Here is a 19,015-nt window from a genome sequence, read left to right on the forward strand (position 1 = left end):
GAAGTGAATTGAGCTATCCTCGTGAAACTGAAGAAACGACTTCAGCGTGACCGTCACCACAAAAATGCAAACGAACTTCTACTTCTCCAGACAGATCTCTGCACCAGCGAGGAGCTCAAAAAATTTCATTGGACCGTTCTTCCTCATCCATCCTACAGCCCGTACCTCGCGCCATTCGATTTTCATCTGTTTGGTCCAATGGACGATGAACTCCACGAGATGCAGTATATGGATGATGGGGAGGTTATTGATGCAGCAAGACGTTGGCTCCGACATTGACCAATAGAGTTGTACCATGGGGTCATATGGGCACTCGCAGTAAAGTAGTGTATTGGAGATTATGCTGAAAAACAGGATTGTGTAGCCAGAAATTTGGGGAATAATATAGTGTATTAGTAATCTGAATAAAACCAACCTGCTTTGAGAAAACAATGTGTTGCATTACTCGTTGAACGCTTCTCGTATAATTCGGAGCCCTTTGGAGGCAGGGGGCTGCAAATATGAAGACTAAAGAAAATTGGTTTTGTTTAAAAAGTTTTAAATTGTTTTCACATAAAAAATTCGGAGGCATTACATTTCAGCACGCCCTTGTCTGCACACATGACATATAGAAGTTCAGTTAAATAATGATTGTACATGTGGTCTTTGTATAGGATGTAATCGATATGATGATACGAGGGTCACTCCAGAAGAAATGCTAACTATTTTTGTAAAAAATACAGTTTTCATTCGGCATGTGTGAAAGTTTTATAGTGTGTAGATACATCCTTCCCGCTTGTTTTCAAACTTAGTTCAACCTGTTCCCGTGAGTGGCACCGTAACAGTATGTCTTCAAGATGGCTGCTACACTTGACGTTCGTCAGAAGCAAACGTTCTGTCATAGAATTCCTCTGCTTTGAAAACGAGACAGTGAGAAACATCCACAAGAGGTTGAAAAAGGTGTATGGAGATGCTGCTGTCGATCGCAGTACAGTTAGCCGGTGGGCAAGCAGGTTACGTGATAAAAGCGGGCACGGCAATATTGAGGATTGTTCTCGCAGCGATAGGGCTCGTACTGCACACACTCCAGACAGTGTGCAGAGAGTTAACGAATTGGTGACTGCTGACAGACGCATCGCAGTAAACGAATTGTCACGCTACGTTGGCAGAGGGGAAGGAAGTGTTTGCAGAATACTGAAAGTGTTGGCGTTAAAGGTTTGTGCCAGGTGGGTTCCTAGGATGTTGACAGTGGTTCACAAAGAAACAAGGAAAGCGGTATGCAGCGAACTTTTGGAACAGTACGAGAATGATGGAGATGAATTTCTTGGAAGAACTGTGACAGGTAATGAAACATGGCTCTATCATTTTTCACCAGAGACGAAGAGGCAATCAATGGAATGGCATCATGCCAATTCACCCAAGAAAAAAAATAAAATAAAACCACAGCTTCTGCTGGGAAAGTTATGTGTTTTTCGATTCCGAAGGACTCTTGCTTGTGGACATCATGCCAAGTGGAACCACCATAAATTCTGATGCATATGTGACGACACTGAAGAAACTTCAAGTTCAACTGAGTCGTGTAAGAATACATCGGCAAAAGCAGGATGTTTTGCTCTTGCACGGCAATGCACGGCCACATGTCAGACAAAAAACCATGGAAGCGATCACAAAACTCGGATGGACAACACTGAAACACCCGCCTTCTGACTTGGCTCCATGTGACTATCATCTCTTTGGGAAACTGAAAGACTCTCTTCGTGGAACAAGGTTTGAAAATGATGACTCCCTTGTGTACGCTGCGAAATTGTGGCTCCAACAGGTTGGTTGAGAATTTTACTGTGCGGGTATACAGGCGCTGGTTCCAAGATGGCGTAAGGCAGTTGAGAGGGATGGAAATTATGTGGAGAAATTAAAATATTGCACCTAAAGGATGTATCTACACACTGTACAACTTTCAAACATGTAGAATAAAAGATGGATTTAAAAAAAAATAGTGTGCATTTCTTTTGGAGTGACACTCGTACAATGACAGTGTCAAGTAACGTACAAAATTTTCTTGTGTTGCATTAAAAGCTGATGTTTGTTCAGTAGGTTGACTAGTTTGTTCATTGCTGCATATACCACGCAGTGCTTTCACAAGGGAACCTCCCCATCGCACCCCCCTCAGATTTAGTTAAAAGTTGGCACAGTGGATAGGCCTTGAAAAACTGAACACAGATCTATCGAGAAAACAGGAAGAAGTTGTGTGGAGCTATGAAAAAAATAAGCAAAATATACAAAGTGAGTAGTCCATGTGCAGACAGGCAATATCAAGGAAAGTGCAAACTGAGGAACGCTGTGGTCCCGTGGTTAGCGTGAGCAGCTCTGGAACGAGAGGTCCTGGGTTCAAGTCTTCCCTTGAGTCAAGAGTTTAAATTTTTATTTTCAGACAATTATTATCTGTCACCAGTGTCGTATAGAATATATCAGATGTGTTTTCCTGTGGAGTTATCGGTTGACCTATGACCTTGCAATCAAATGTTTTTGGTTCCCATTGGAGAGCGCATCCTTTCGTCTACTAACCGCACCGCACCGCAAAACACAGACACTAAACGTATTATAGTGAACAGAGACATCAATGAACAAATGGACAGATCATAACTTTGCCAAAATAAAGAAAATAAATTTTTCACTCGAGGGAGGATTTGAACCAAGGACCTCTCGTTTCGCAGCTGCTCACGCTAACCACGGGACCACGGGGCTCCTGAGCTCAGGCTCTCCTTGATGTTGCATATGTCACACATGGACTACTCACTTCGATTATTTTGCTTATTTTTTTCATGGTTCCACACAAATTCTTCCTGTTTTCTCGATTGATCTGTGTTCAGATTTTCAAGGCCCATCCACTGTGCCTACTTATAACTAAATCTGAGGGGGGTGCGATGGGGAGGTTCCCTTGTCAGTAATACGACTTATTTTTGCTGATTTTTCAGGCTATTGATTGCAGTTTCATAACCGAAATGGTCATCAAGTCCACCTTGCTTCTCTCCGCAGCCCAGCGACAGACGAGGTACCGCTGCTGTTCCGGCTGTCGTACATGTACTACACACTGGTGGGCGCCGCCGTCATGGTGACGGTGGGCTGGGCGGTCAGCCAGCTGACGGGTCCCCTCAGGCCTGGGGACGTGGAGCCGTCGCTGCTGGCGCCCATGGTCCGTCCTAAACAGAGGCGCCGAGAAGATGGCGCCGGCGACGCCGACCCGGTGGTCAAAGTGGAGCTGCTCCAGAAGGCGAAGCAGCAGTCTGAGACACTCGGAGCGGCCTAAAGCGTCTACAGGCACCGGCACGGCGGCGGCGAGTTCGCTGAGTGTTCCGTTACTCTACCAGCCATTTGCCTGACGTGTGCTCCCTAGTATTTCTATGAGCAACAATCTCACAAGTTACATGCGCGAGAAATTAGTGTCTTTCAGTGTACTACAAAGAAATACTAAGAGACTACCGTTTCTCTGCTCAAATTTCTGGACTCCACATTCTTCATAAGTGGACCGAATCTCCAATACCTGGTGAAAAGTGATACCCTGTTTTAATACATTTTTTTGTGTGGGATCTGAAATTTAAAAACCTCTCTCACACCGGCCTGATTTAGCTTCACTGATCAGGACAGTAAAAAACATGCGTATGCTAAGGGAATTTTCATTCACAAAGCAGGCTTATCACATTCACACAGTTCAATACTGTTCTATCCTGATTAAATTGAGCTTAACTTAAATTCCATAAGGCAGTGAAGCATTTTCGAAGTCTCGGTGCGACGAAAATTGTCAGTCGATCTCCTGAAAACATTTGTAATAATTATTAACTTTCGGTGATCACATGGGGAAGACCGGAGATCTGCTGGTAAGACCGTGTTAGCTCATTTATTGAAAGTAATAAACCGGATATCTTGAGCGTACAAATCGGCAGGTTCGTCCTGTGTAAATCAGACGTTCCCCACTGATCCCGTGCAACACAGCGTAGTAAGCAGACACTGTCAATAATAATCAGTTAAATAATACGCAAACATACTTACTTTAGTTTAGTTCATGTATTAAATTCCTTCTCATACAGAATCTCGTCAAGATGGCGACTATCTCAACGATACATACATATAAGGGCTTGAAAGTACTTTGCATTGATAATCATCGTATATTAAAGTTTAGGAATCGGTAAGATAAGAAGAGATATTTCGAGATATGTACTGAGTTATATAATTTATAAAATTTCTGAAAATATCGCGGAGAGACCGCTGCAAGAGACATTACACTGTGATACAACGAATATAACCATAAGCGCGATCAAGTGCGAACTGAACATCCACCACAGTGGAACCATGGAGTGGTTCCACTCAAAAGTAATCACCACGGGCATTAAATCGTTTATCCCACTAGGAGGCAAGAGGATCAATTCCGGTTTCGTATAACGCGGTCGATCACTGTCACGATCCACAACCGGACACTTGGTCATCCGACGAAACCCGACCTCCACGGATGTCTTTCTTCAGGTTGCCAAAATTGTGAAAAAGCACGCAGAGAAGCATCCAGGATGCACGAAAGATGTTGCAGTGTTTCCCCCACCAAATTGCCAAAGCGTAGCTCTCGTCCGGTTGTCAGTGTGGTGGCGGGCATTATCGTGCAACGGATGACTCCATCCCACAGCTTTCCTACCTTTATGGAAGTTTCTGCAAAGTGTCTTCATAGCGTTGCAAATTGATTCTGGTTCGACGAACCGAGGAACTAGACGAGCAGTGGACCTCTACAATCACAATAGAAGGTCGTCTTGAGCTTAGATGAACTTTCGTCGACAGCTGTGGCTTTTTTTGGCCTGGGGACGTGGGATCTTTCCTCTGTTGGCTTTGCCTTCGCCATTGCGCCGTCGAATGGAATCATACTGTTCCATGACAAGACCCGCCTTCAAACTGCCATTTGGACGATGGCAAAACTTTAGAGATTTGGTTGAGAAACACTGCAGCATGGACCTTTCAAGGTGAAATTTTCACTTGTTTGGCGACCTGTGAGGACGTCTGCTTCATTCGGATAAAGAACTGCAAGAGAGGTTGCGTTTGTGGATCGTTCAGCGGCCGTCCACGTTCTTTGCAACAATAGTTGATCCTCTCGTCTGCCACTGGGATAAATGTGTTAACATATGTAGTAGTAACATATGTAGCGGGTGTTTGGTTTTAATTTGACTGCCCTTCATACTTGCAATGAAACCACTAGAAAAATAGGCATATTTCACATCAAGAGTTCCTGACAGTTTTACTGACAACACATTCGGGTCTGGTTGTCTAGCAGCAAAGTGTGTGCCTGAAAATACGGAGGTCTGGTGGCCGCATCCCATTTGGACAACGGAAAGTTTCAACCTGCCCTTAATCTAGCTTTTACCTCTCAACGACGTGAGAAGTTGCCAGGAAAGACACATGGTTCGGAATCCAGGGCTCCACGTTAAACTGTAGGTCTATTTTTCTTAGCTGGATAACTAGGGTACATTAGACACACAGGTCGCCGAAGTGGCGTCCAAATAGAAGGGGCTGTTAAATGAAAATGAGACAGATGGCAAAAGTATGTAAGCTGTAGATCATTTCGAAAGTTGTCACCGTAAGTATTAAAACATTTACGCTACTGAGTCAAGACGGTTAGCCCTTCCACAGAAAAAGATTTGTGGTTGGATGCTTGTACCCAAGCGTTCACCTCTTCGTCCGAAGGAAACCGATGGCGACGAATCGCATAGGAAGAGATCGGGGCTGTGTGGAGGACATGTAAGGGCTCAACAGCGAAACTTTTGCTGCAAAGTCGAAACAAGCCGCCTACAAAATGCCCACCCGTATGTTGTCAAGGCTGTTTTGAACACGATCCAGAACTTTCGCTGGGAAATCCTTACAGTCCCGATCATTTCCACTATTTTGGAGCCCTGAAGAAAGTTATTTGTGGTCGTTGATTTGCTTCTGACGAAGAGGTGCACGCCTGGGTACATCCGTGGTTTCGTAGGCACCTGCAATCATTTCTCCATGAAGGCATTGACCGTCTTGTCCCAGAGTGGCATGAATATATTAACAGTTATAGCGATTAGTTTTGAAACAACAATGTTGTGTACTAACTTTTTTCTATCTGACACGTTTTCATTTGATTACCCTTGTAAGACCCACCCCGAGTCATTGAGCAACATGCAGTTATTATGATTGGTAACAAACACGCTATACCACTCTTTTCCTCTTTCCACGTGCAATCTTACAACTCCAAAAAGTAAATAGTGCTATTTTTGTATGGTCACTGCAGTATCAAGCTAGACAGAAGAATTACGAGTATTAACCGTAAATAAGCAATTGTCCCCTTGCTAACAGTGCCTTATCGGAAATGCAATTTCGATATGTAGGACCGTTTGAAATATTCAAATTACTTCCCTTTTTATCTTATAATTATGCGATCGTGTTTCCCCTTACTCTGTCGGGGAATATTGTGTGGTTACTGAAAACTCTCTGTATCACTATATTTGATGTATTTGTACAAGAATTCGCGATATCAGTCATCTACGGTTAATTTAAACTTTAAGCTTTAAGATTGTTACTGTGACTAAGAAATCACCTCATCGCTCAAAATATGAATTTTCTGACTGGAAGCAAACGCTGAAGACTACTGCATTCGATAATTCAGTTAACCAGCTTTCTTCATTACAGAAATTAGCAGATTTGATTCTTGTTATTCATTATAGCTGATGGATTTGGTAAAGCCATACTGATATGAAATATGCGACCATATTGTACTACATCAGCTGAAAGAAATGCATTAATTGATTTTTGACCTTCCTCGTCTGCAATTTCCATTCGATCGAGGAATGTGAACTGCTTCTTCACAACACTATTCAACAAATTTGTCTTCTTCAACATACATAATGTTGCTCATAGAATAAGTACACTTTTTCAACTTGTAGCAGGAAAATATGTAAAAGCAAAAAATAAACAAGTTTTTATTATTTACTTACCTTCTTTTACTCTTTCTGTAGTAACATCTTTAAAAAAATCTGTCTCGTATTAAGAGTTAAATTTTCTTCCCGATAAAAATTATATTATAACTATCACAGACAGCTTCATAGGATGGTGGACGTCCTTACATAACGCATATTATGACGTAAATGTTGCAAAAAGTGTTAAAAAATTTAATAATAAAATATCTGAGAGCTGCCATGACGTCCTTGTGGTATTTAGTTTTGTATTGGACACTAAATGTGTGTATTCATTTGTTACCAACTTAGTTTTACCTCCTTTGTAAAATACCTCACGCCTGACGTCATAACCAAGAGGTCTGACTACTCTGCTGCAAGCGAATGTGCCACAATGCAGGGATTCACAAGACAGCAACTGAATATCAGAAAGGCCTTACGTCGCTCACAAATCACGAGCAAAAGAAGTGGTTACTAATGGCTGTTATATGAGCGCTGAAAGAACCGCGATAAACAAACTGACTTGTAGAAAACAGAAAGAAGCCCATTCAACAGATGAACACTTTCAGCAACTTATTGTGTAAGTTTAAAGCCATCCTTCGCTGGAAGCTGTGTCATTTCTTACTCACTGTTATTTTTACAGACTCAATAACGCAACAAAGCAAGAGAAGAATCTTAACACACTATTATACCCACTTCCGTTGAGTTATAATATCATGACACACACACACACACACACACACACACACACACACACACACACACACACACACACACACACACACACGAACACACACACTCACGCAGAATTAAAATATATTAAGGAACATAATATCTTCACATCTGATATCATGTATCTCACAGAGGCAAACGACGCATACACACACACACACACACACACACACACACACTTACGCAGAATTAACATATACTAAGGAACATAATATCTTCACAACGGATATCATGTATCTCAGAGACAAATGAATATGAAATACCAAAGAAACAACGTCTGCAACTATCTAACAAGAGAAAGGAATATAACGCACACTCTCAACTAAAGAATATAACTTCATGAAAGCATAAAACTTAATAACAGAATTATAAAAATTAGTACATTTCACAACCATAATAAGAGTTTGAAAAAAAAAGAAAAAAATCAGCGTGTAATATCAGAGATAGCAGACAAGCCAGTTAAAGAGAAAAACGCCCAGCTAAAAATACCAACTCAGTTGCAAGCTAAAGTATCTATTGCTATACACGTGTTCCATGCTTCAAGATTACTAGGGCTACAGCATCAAATGAAAAACATTGTAAGCCACTTAGCTTTCACGAAATCCCAAAAATAAAAATCAGAAATTAAAATGTTTAATGGCCATGTTATTCTTTGGTTGTCACCATCCTAGGATTGATCGTTAGCACTGATGCTATTATGTAAAACATTCAATGGTGCTTTAGTTTCTGCCAGCAGTCAACACATCATTTATATTTTGAACGCAGTTATTTAGAAAAAAACTGGATATAATAAGATGCTGCAAGCGTGTGGCTAAACAGCATCTCTGTGCTTTTTTCTTCTCTTACAAGCCATTCATAGTATCTACTTTATGTTAATTCAGAGTACAGAAGTAATGGGTATAATTGAATGACACCTCCTATAATTGCAAAAACTGCTCCTATAGACAATACTTAATGGAAGTTTGATACTACATAGTTAGTATCATGGAGTACAATATCAAGATACGAGTTTGCTAACACTAGGCCTGTTAAACCACCACCTGTGAATAAGAAAATAAATCCTAGAGCTCATAGTAACAGTGGGTTAAACTTGAAACATATAATCTATTTTACACGATTAGTGATCACGACAAATGTGTGCTGTAACTGCAAGAACTGAAATTTTTATTATTATTGTTATCATTCGCATCAATACACTGCAGGATCACGCAAAGCATTCCGCCTCGTTTGAGAATTCTTTCTGATCTTTCACGATCCTCCCGTTTTTTTCCACGGCATATCTTCCCGTCTTCAGTTCACTTTTCCGCGGGTTTCTTTCGAACTTCATTCCCTGACTGCACATTCCACTTGTGTACCTTGTTTTTGTGTATGTTTCTGTCTTCAGCTTCTATTTTAGCGATCTGTGCTTTTTCTAGGGCAAGCCCGCCATTTGTTATCCATGGTGTTGTTGACTTTACTCCTTGTATATTTGTTAATATCCTTTTACTTACATCAGCTGCTAGGTTTGTCATCTTCTCTTTTATTCTCTTGGTAGTCTGTATCCCTCTTCTCTCATTTTGGTCAGAGACTTTTTCTCATTATTTCGTGCCGGCCGGATTGGCCGAGCGGTTAAAGGCGCTACAGTCTGGAACCGCATGACCGCTACGGTCGCAGGTTCGAATCCTGCCTCGGGCATGGATGTGTGTGATATCCTTAGGTTAGTTAGGTTTAAGTAGTTCTAAGTTCTTGGGGACTTGTGACCACAGCAGTTGAGTCCCATAGTGCTCAGAGCAATCTGAACCATTTTTTTATTATTTCGTGTTCTTACTTCAGTATGCTTTCCTTGTCGCTTTTCGTATTGGTCGTTAGTGTCTCACTTGTATTTAGTGTATCTTGCCTGGCAAATGTGTTGTAGTGTACGGTATTTGTTTGACATGCATTACTTATTAAATATGTACTATTTTTGCCATACACAATCTTCATTTTTTGTAATCGAATTTCTTGTGAGGTATTTTGTCCTCCATTAGGTACGTGGGTCCCACCTAGCTATTTTAAAGGTACAACTCTGTTTATCTTGCTTTCTTAGTGTATAATTTATTCAATAATGTTTCTGTTTAGGTCAGTATGTTTTGTTTCTTCTAAATGTGTGGATCTAACATTAAATTATTGTTTTGAGTTTACTTGTGTCTCAGGCCGAAGTGGCCGTGCGGTTCTAGGCGCTACAGTCTGGAGCCGAGCGACCGCTATGGTCGCAGGTTCGAATCCTGCCTCGGGCATGGATGTGTGTGATATCCTTAGGTTAGTTAGGTTTAATTAGTTCTAAGTTCTAGGCGACTGGTGACCTCAGATGTTAAGTCGCATAGTGCTCAGAGCCATTTGAACCATTTTTAATTGTGTCCACAGTCCTCGAATATGTTAGCAAGGACTATATTTTACGCCTGAATTGTGATGACATTTACTCACCACGATCTACATTTCGCCTTATTATGCCATTTTGAATTGATAGCTAACAATATATATTGCTTAAAGATCAGGTGAACTAGGAATACAATCCGTTCTCTAAATATTTTACAAAGAGAAAAAAAGTTAAAGAAAAATGTAGCTCTTCCTTCCACACTATGAAGTGTGCAACGATCTTTTTAATCCTAGTGTTATCCATGTTTAAATATTTCATGCGTATATTAAGACAGAAGTCACGTCATTGAAGTAGAACAACGTAGCAGTTTACTATTCACACGAGAACGTTTTGTCAAACCGAATGTCGAGGAATGAATCCATTGATAGTACTGGAATTAAATTACTTACTGTAGGAATTGGTGTCGAATCCATGTCATTTATGCACATAATTTCCGCTGTGTGCCCGACGAGTGTGACATTTGAACTAAAGTTACAGGAACGCGCTGGGGGCTAGTTTCAAAGATCCTTCCTGTAGTATCAGTAATACGCTATTCCCATCTTTCCTTTATTCTGCATTGCGTTACTTAATTAAACCTTAAAATTTTCTATACAGCTGTAATATTTACAAGAGGAAGTAAGAGGAAGACTTTTTACTTACTACAAGACCTATATTCTAAATTATTTGTGCATACAGTGATTGCTTGACATGATACGTTATGCATTAAGTGCTTAAGAGCTATGAGAGTTATTATGTACCATAAGGTCAAAAAAAAAAGGATTTTTTCGATGGAATGTGTAGTACTCGATGGGATTGTACTCTCCTAATTCTCTGATATCGCTTCAGATCAACAGCATGACTAATGACCATCTACATCTACACCTGCATGGATACTCGGCAAATCACATTAAAGTACCTGGCAGAAGGTTCATCGAACCACGTTCAATTCTGTTATTCCAGTCTCGTATAACGCCCGAAGGAACGAACATCGCCGGCCGTGGTGGCCAAGCGGTTAAAGCCGCTACAGTCTGGAACCGCGCGGCCGCTACGGTCGCAGGTTCGAATCCTGCCTCGGGCGTGGATGTGTGTGATGTCCTTAGGTTAGTTAGGTTTAAGTAGTTCTAAGTTCTAGGGGACTGATGACCTTAGAAGTTAAGTCCCATAGTGCACAGAGCCATTTGAACCATTTGAACGAACATCTATGTCTTCCCGTGCGAGCTCTGTTTTCCTTTATTTTATCGTGGTGATCGATTCTCCCTATATAGGGAGGCGTCAACAAAATATTTTCGTATTCGGAGGAGAAAGCTGGTGATTAGAATTTCGTGCGAAGATTCCTCCGCAACGAAAAACGCCATCGTTTTAATGATGTCCATCCCAAATCCTGTATCATTTCAGTGACAATCTCTCCCCTATTTCGCGAAAATACTAAACGAGCTGCCCTTCTTTGAACTTTTTCGATGTTCTCTGTCAATCCTATCTGGTAAGGATCCCACACCGCGCAACAGTATTCTAAAAAAGGACGGACAAGAGTAGTGTAGGCAGTCTCTTTAGTAGATCTGTTACATTTTCTTAGTGTCCTCCCAATAAAACGTAATCTCTGGTTAGCCTTCCCCAAAACATTTTCTATGTTTTCCAATTTAAGTTGTTCTTAATTGTAGTTCCTAGATGCTCAGTTGAATTTACGTCCTTTAGATTTGATTGATTTATCGTGTAACCAAAGTTAACGGATTCCTTCTAGCACTAATATGGATGACCTCGCACTTTTCGTTATTTAGGGTCAACTGCAATTTTGACACCATACAGATATCTTTTTTAAATCGTTTTACAATTTGTCTTGATCCTCTGATGGCTTTACTAGTCGATAAACGACAGAGTAATCCGCAAACAACCTAAGACGGCTGCTCAGATTGTCTCCCAAATCGTTTATGTAGATAAGGAAAACCAAAGGGCTTATAACACTACCTTGGGGAACACCAGAAATCACTTCTGCTTTGCTCGATGTCTTACCGTCAATTACTACGAACAGTGACTTCTCTGACAATAAATCACGAATCCAGCCACATAACTAAGGCGATATTCCATAAACATGTAATTTCGCTACAAGCCGCTTGTGTAGTACAGAGTCAAAAGTCTTCCGGAAATCTAGAAACACGGAATCAAATGGTTCAAATGGCTCTGAGCACTATGGGACTCAACTGCTGTGGTCGTAAGTCCCCTAGAACTTAGAACTACTTAAACCTAACTAACCTAAGGACATCACACACATCCATGCCCGAGGCAGGATTCGAACCTGCGACCGTAGCGGTCGTGCTGTTCCAGACTGTAGCGCCTTTAACCGCTCGGCCACTCCGGCCGGCAAACACGAAATCCATTTGAAATCCCTTATCAATAGCACTCAGAACTCCGTGCGAGAAAACTGCTAGTTGTGTTTCACAAGAACGATGTTTTCTAAATACATGTTGACTGTGTGTCAAAAAAAATGTTCAAATATTTGTGAATTCCTAGGGACCAAACTGCTGAGGTCATCGGTCCCTAGATTTACACACTACTTAAACTGACTTATGCTAAGAATAACACACATAGACTCGAACCTCCAGCGGGAGGGGCCGCGCAATCCGGCACATGGTGCCTCAAACCATGCGGCCACTCCACGCGGCGACTGTGTGACAACAGACCGTTTTCTTCGTGGTAATTCATAATGTTCGAACACAATATATGTTCCGTAATCCTCCTGCATATTGACATTAATGATATGGGGCTGTCATTTAGTGGATTGCCCCTTCCACCTTTCTTGAAAATTGATGGGACCTGTGCTTTTTTGGGTACGAATCTTTCGTCGAGCAACGGTTTTATGTGATTGTTAAGTACGGAGCTATTGTATCTGCATACTCTGAAAGGAACGTGACAGGTATACAGTCTGGACCGCAATAATTGACTTTGTTAAGCGATTTAATTGGTTTCACTACTCGGAAGCTATCTACTTCTATGTTACGCATGTTGGCAGCTGTCCTTGATTCGAATTTTGGAATATTTATTTCGTCTTCTTTGGCGAAGAAACTTCGGAAGGCTGCGTTTAGTAACTCTGCTTTGCCAGCCCTGTTTACGACAGTATCACCATTGTCGCCCATAAGTGTAGTCGTGATTATTACGTAAGCATGAAATCAATAATATTCAATTGGTTTCGAGAATAAATTGTCCCCTTTAGCCCTGGCGGCAGTATTAGTCTTTTTTACATTTAGGCTACAATTTTCAGTTGAGAATGGAGTCTGTTGACTACTCAAAATTAATTTTTTTTATTTATATAGATTTGAACTCCTACGGTATTTATGCAGTGTCTTGTTAACAATTGGTTCTACAATTTTCCACATAATTTCCGTTTATTTTCTTAGGAATGGACGTATTACCGTTGACTTAGGTAGACATAACCACATTCTATAACAGCGTAAGTGGGATGTGGTATGTTGTGAGCAGATTACACACTGCAGCTGATTTCCAGAACACCAGTGTGTATTGTACTTGCTGTTCATTCACCCCGATAAATGAACCCATGCTAAAAAAAAAAAAAAATCGCATTTTAGAGGTAGCCCACCAGGATGTTTTATTTCCGTTTCAAGCGTGGCTCCTTTTCAAACAGCACCTATTTATAATCAACCCATAAGAAATTTGTTGGTATTGTGAACATTTTATTTTATTTCCAAGTTCTGTTTGTCCATGTCGGACGTTATTTAGATTTTTTGCCACATGTGTGTAAATTTCTACTTCCTCCAAATTGCTCATGCAGCTACCGTTTCCGGCTGTTTGAATAATGGAAAGATTAATGCTTATTATAATGTAGAGTATGGGAGTAGTCAGGTACAGCTAGTAAAATATTTCTAGAAAAGAAGCTCTCTCTATTGGACTACTATACAAAGGAAATGTTCGAGTATCTGAATTGGCCAGACACTATTTTGTAATATTTTAGTGTAAGTTTTGCGCGCAGCTCTGTTAGCAGATGCTGAAATACAGATATCAAATACTAAATTATGAAATCGTTTTCTCCGAGGTGACTCTCACCCGGCTAAAAGTGGTACGCCGCGTCCCACGTAGTCTGAGGAATATGACTGATTAGGATTGCCAACCGGATTTTGGCTTTTACACAATGCCGGACACACCACAAAAAGTTGAAACATTATTAGCGAAAAGGTAGAAAAGGTAGAAATTAAGAGAAATAAAAATTGGTCGTGTCGGAAGAAACCAACAATACTTTATAAATAAGGACGAATAGCTTATAAGCGTCGAAACGGACACATGTAACCAGTGCTTACGCAAAAATGAACACTCGTTGAGGAAATTCTGCCGTTAGACTCCGCCAAACTCCTCGTTTCTTATCCGTGTAGGGCATCTGCTGCAACACCCCCCGCCGCTGAGTGGAGTATGAGTGCGTCAATTGTCACTCCACAAACGGGGACTCGTGATCATCCGGTAACTATTTTCCTAAAGATACGTACAAACCTCACGTGATGTATAGCTAACACCGGTCTCCTTATCGTATCAGACGTGGGTAGTCCTCCTCCTGCAAACAAATTTAATCGCGGTGTCCTTGTCATACTAGCAAGAAGCTGCAACACCGCCAACTAACCTTCTCGGTGGCCATGCAGCTCCTAGCAGTACAGGAGGCGCCGCGGAGAATCAACAACCTACTGACTGCCTCTCGGAATACACCGCACTCAACGCCACTGTCTTGCGGTAAGCGATGTCATCGTCCAGCTGCTCTGCTCTCTACCTGTGTCAAGGAAACCTGATAATGATATTAATTCGACAAAGTGATGAATTTTCCTGGAGCTATAATAACATAGTACACTTGAGAAGAAGCTGGAGTGTTGCGCCCCCGCCGGCCAGTGTGGACGAGCGGTTCTAGGAGCTACAGTCTGGAACCGCGCGACTGCTACGGTCGCAGGTTCGAATCTTGCCTCGGGCTTGGGTGTGTGTGATGTCCTTAGGTTAGTTAGGTTTAAGTAGTTCTAAGTTCTAGGCGACTGATGACCTCAGACGTTAAGTCGCATAGTGCTCAGAGCCATTTGAACCATTTTTAATTGTGTCCACAGTCCTGGAATATGTTAGCAAGGACTATATTTTACGCCTGAATTGTGATGACATTTACTCACCACGATCTACATTTCACCTTATTATGCCATTTTGAATTGATAGCTAACAATATATATCGCTTAAAGATCAGGTGAACTAGGAATACAATCCGTTCTCTAAATATTTTACAAAGAGAAAAAAAGTTAAAGAAAAATGTAGCTCTTCCTTCCACACTATGAAGTGTGCAACGATCTTTTTAATCCTAGTGTTATCCATGTTTAAATATTTCATGCGTATATTAAGACAGAAGTCACGTCATTGAAGTAGAACAACGTAGCAGTTTACTATTCACACGAGAACGTTTTGTCAAACCGAATGTCGAGGAATGAATCCATTGATAGTACTGGAATTAAATTACTTACTGTAGGAATTGGTGTCGAATCCATGTCATTTGTGCACATAATTTCCGCTGTGTGCCCGACGAGTGTGACATTTGAACTAAAGTTACAGGAACGTGCTGGGGGCTAGTTTCAAAGATCCTTCCTGTAGTATCAGTAATAAGCTATTCCCATCTTTCCTTTATTCTGCATTACGTTACTTAATTAAACCTTAAAATTTTCTATACAGCTGTAATATTTACAAGAGGAAGTAAGAGGAAGAATTTTTACTTACTACAAGACCTATATTCTAAATTACACTCCTGGAAATGGAAAAAAGAACACATTGACACCGGTGTGTCAGACCCACCATACTTGCTCCGAACACTGCGAGAGGGCTGTACAAGCAATGATCACACGCACGGCACAGCGGACACACCAGGAACCGCGGTGTTGGCCGTCGAATGGCGCTAGCTGCGCAGCATTTGTGCACCGCCGCCGTCAGTGTCAGCCAGTTTGCCGTGGCATACGGAGCTCCATCGCAGTCTTTAACACTGGTAGCATGCCGCGACAGCGTGGACGTGAACCGTATGTGCAGTTGACGGACTTTGAGCGAGGGCGTATAGTGGGCATGCGGGAGGCCGGGTGGACGTACCGCCGAATTGCTGAACACGTGGGGCGTGAGGTCTCCACAGTACATCGATGTTGTCGCCAGTGGTCGGCGGAAGGTGCACGTGCCCGTCGACCTGGGACCGGACCGCAGCGACGCACGGATGCACGCCAAGACCGTAGGATCCTACGCAGTGCCGTAGGGGACCGCACCGCCACTTCCCAGCAAATTAGGGACACTGTTGCTCCTGGGGTATCGGCGAGGACCATTCGCAACCGTCTCCATGAAGCTGGGCTACGGTCCCGCACACCGTTAGGCCGTCTTCCGCTCACGCCCCAACATCGTGCAGCCCGCCTCCAGTGGTGTCGCGACAGGCGTGAATGGAGGGACGAATGGAGACGTGTCGTCTTCAGCGATGAGAGTCGCTTCTGCCTTGGTGCCAATGATGGTCGTATGCGTGTTTGGCGCCGTGCAGGTGAGCGCCACAATCAGGACTGCATACGACCGAGGCACACAGGGCCAACACCCGGCATCATGGTGTGGGGAGCGATCTCCTACACTGGCCGTACACCACTGGTGATCGTCGAGGGGACACTGAATAGTGCACGGTACATCCAAACCGTCATCGAACCCATCGTTCTACCATTCCTAGACCGGCAGGGGAACTTGCTGTTCCAACAGGACAATGCAAGTCCGCCTGTATCCCGTGCCACCCAACGTGCTCTAGAAGGTGTAAGTCAACTACCCTGGCCAGCAAGATCTCCGGATCTGTTCCCCATTGAGCATGTTTGGGACTGGATGAAGCGTCGTCTCACGCGGTCTGCACGTCCAGCACGAACGCTGGTCCAACTGAGGCGCCAGGTGGAAATGGCGTGGCAAGCCGTTCCACAGGACTACATCCAGCAACTCTACGATCGTCTCCATGGGAGAATAGCAGCCTGCATTGCTGCGAAAGGTGGATATACACTGTACTAGTGCCGATATTGTGCATGCTCTATTGCCTGTGTCTATGTGCCTGTGGTTCTGTCAGTGTGATCATGTGATGTATCTGACCCCAGGAATGTGTCAATAAAGTTTCCCCTTCCTGGGACAATGAATTCACGGTGTTCTTATTTCAATTTCCAGGAGTGTATTTGTGCATACAGTGATTGCTTGACATGATACGTTATGCATTAAGTGCTTAAGAGCTATGAGAGTTATTATGTACCATAAGGTCAAAAAAAAGGAATTTTTCGATGGGATGTGTAGTACTCGATGGGATTGTACTCTCCTAATTCTCTAATATCGCTTGAGATCAACAGCATGACTAATGACCATCTACATCTAAACCTGCATGGATACTCGGCAAATCACATTAAAGTACCTGGCAAGAGATTCATCGAACCACGTTCACAATTCTGTTATTCCAGTCTCGTATAACGCCCGAAGGAACGAACATCTATGTCTTCCCGTGCGAGCTCTGTTTTCCTTTATTTTATCGTGGTGATCGATTCTCCCTATGTAGGGAGGCGTCAACAATATATTTTCGTATTCGGAGGAGAAAGCTGGTGATTAGAATTTCGTGCGAAGATTCCTCAGCAACGAAAAACGCCATCGTTTTAATGATGTCCATCCCAAATCCTGTATCATTTTAGTGACAATCTCTCCCCTATTTCGCGAAAATACTAAACGTGCTGCCCTTCTTTGAACTTTTTCGATGTTCTCTGTCAATCCTATCTGGTAAGGATCCCACACCGCGCAACAGTATTCTAAAAAAGGACGGACAAGAGTAGTGTAGGCAGTCTCTTTAGTAGATCTGATACATTTTCTTAGTGTCCTCCCAATAAAACGTAATCTCTGGTTAGCCTTCCCCAAAACATTTTCTATGTTTTCCAATTTAAGTTGTTCTTAATTGTAGTTCCCAGATGCTCAGTTGAATTTACGACCTTTGGATTTGATTGATTTATCGTGTAACCAAAGTTAACGGATTCCTTCTACCACTAATATGGATGACCTCGCACTTTTCGTTATTTAGGGTCAACTGCCAATTTTGACACCATACAGATATCTTTTTTAAATCGTTTTACAATTTGTCTTTATCCTCTGATGGCTTTACTACTCGATAAACGACAGAGTCATCCGCAAACAACCTAAGACGGCTGCTCAGATTGTCTCCCAAATCGTTTATGTAAATAAGGAAAACCAAAGGGCTTATAACACTACCTTGGGGAACACCAGAAATCACTTCTGCTTTGCTCGATGTCTTTCCGTCAATTACTACGAACAGTGACTTCTCTGACAATAAATCACGAATCCAGCCACATAACTAAGGCGATATTCCATAAACATGTAATTTCGCTACAAGCCGCTTGTGTAGTACAGAGTCAAAAGTCTTCCGGAAATCTAGAAACACGGAATCCATTTGAAATCCCTTATCAATAGCACTCAGAACTCCGTGCGAGAAAACTGCTAGTTGTGTTTCACAAGAAAGATGTTTTCTAAATTCATGTTGACTGTGTGTCAAAAAAATGTCAAATATTTGTGAATTCCTAAGGGACCAAACTGCTGAGGTCATCGGTCCCTAGATTTACACACTACTTAAACTGACTTATGCTAAGAATAACACACATAGACTCGAACCTCCAGCGGGAGGGGCCGCGCAATCCGGCACATGGTGCCTCAAACCATGCGGCCACTCCACGCGGCGACTGAGTGTCAATAGACCGTTTTCTTCGTGGTAATTCATAATGTTCGAACACAATATATGTTCCATAATCCTCCTGCATATTGACATTAATGATATGGGGCTGTCATTTAGTGGATTGCCCCTTCCACCTTTCTTGAAAATTGATGTGACCTATGCTTCTTTGGGTACGAATCTTTCGTCGAGCAACGGTTTTATGTGATTGTTAAGTACGGAGCTATTGTATCTGCATACTCTGAAAGGAACGTG

The 19,015-nt window shown here is 42.2% G+C and overlaps 2 protein-coding genes across 2 annotated transcripts in view; both read left to right on the forward strand.

Annotated features, from left to right (window-relative positions):
- LOC126188298 (sodium-coupled monocarboxylate transporter 1-like) overlaps positions 1-3,473 on the forward strand; it is a 111,478-nt gene extending 108,005 nt beyond the window's left edge. The window contains exon 13 of the mRNA XM_049929884.1: positions 3,013-3,473. Coding sequence (XP_049785841.1) covers positions 3,013-3,283 — 271 coding nt within the window. The 3' untranslated portion in view covers positions 3,284-3,473. The remainder of the gene's footprint in view (positions 1-3,012) is intronic.
- An 11,189-nt stretch (positions 3,474-14,662) lies between these two features.
- The window catches only part of LOC126188297 (sodium-coupled monocarboxylate transporter 1-like), a 140,360-nt gene continuing 136,007 nt past the window's right edge, over positions 14,663-19,015 (forward strand). The window contains exon 1 of the mRNA XM_049929883.1: positions 14,663-14,757. The gene's annotated coding sequence lies outside the window, so the exon portion shown is untranslated. The remainder of the gene's footprint in view (positions 14,758-19,015) is intronic.

Source organism: Schistocerca cancellata, chromosome 5 (assembly GCF_023864275.1).
Source record: "Schistocerca cancellata isolate TAMUIC-IGC-003103 chromosome 5, iqSchCanc2.1, whole genome shotgun sequence".
NCBI lineage: Eukaryota > Metazoa > Arthropoda > Insecta > Orthoptera > Acrididae > Schistocerca > Schistocerca cancellata.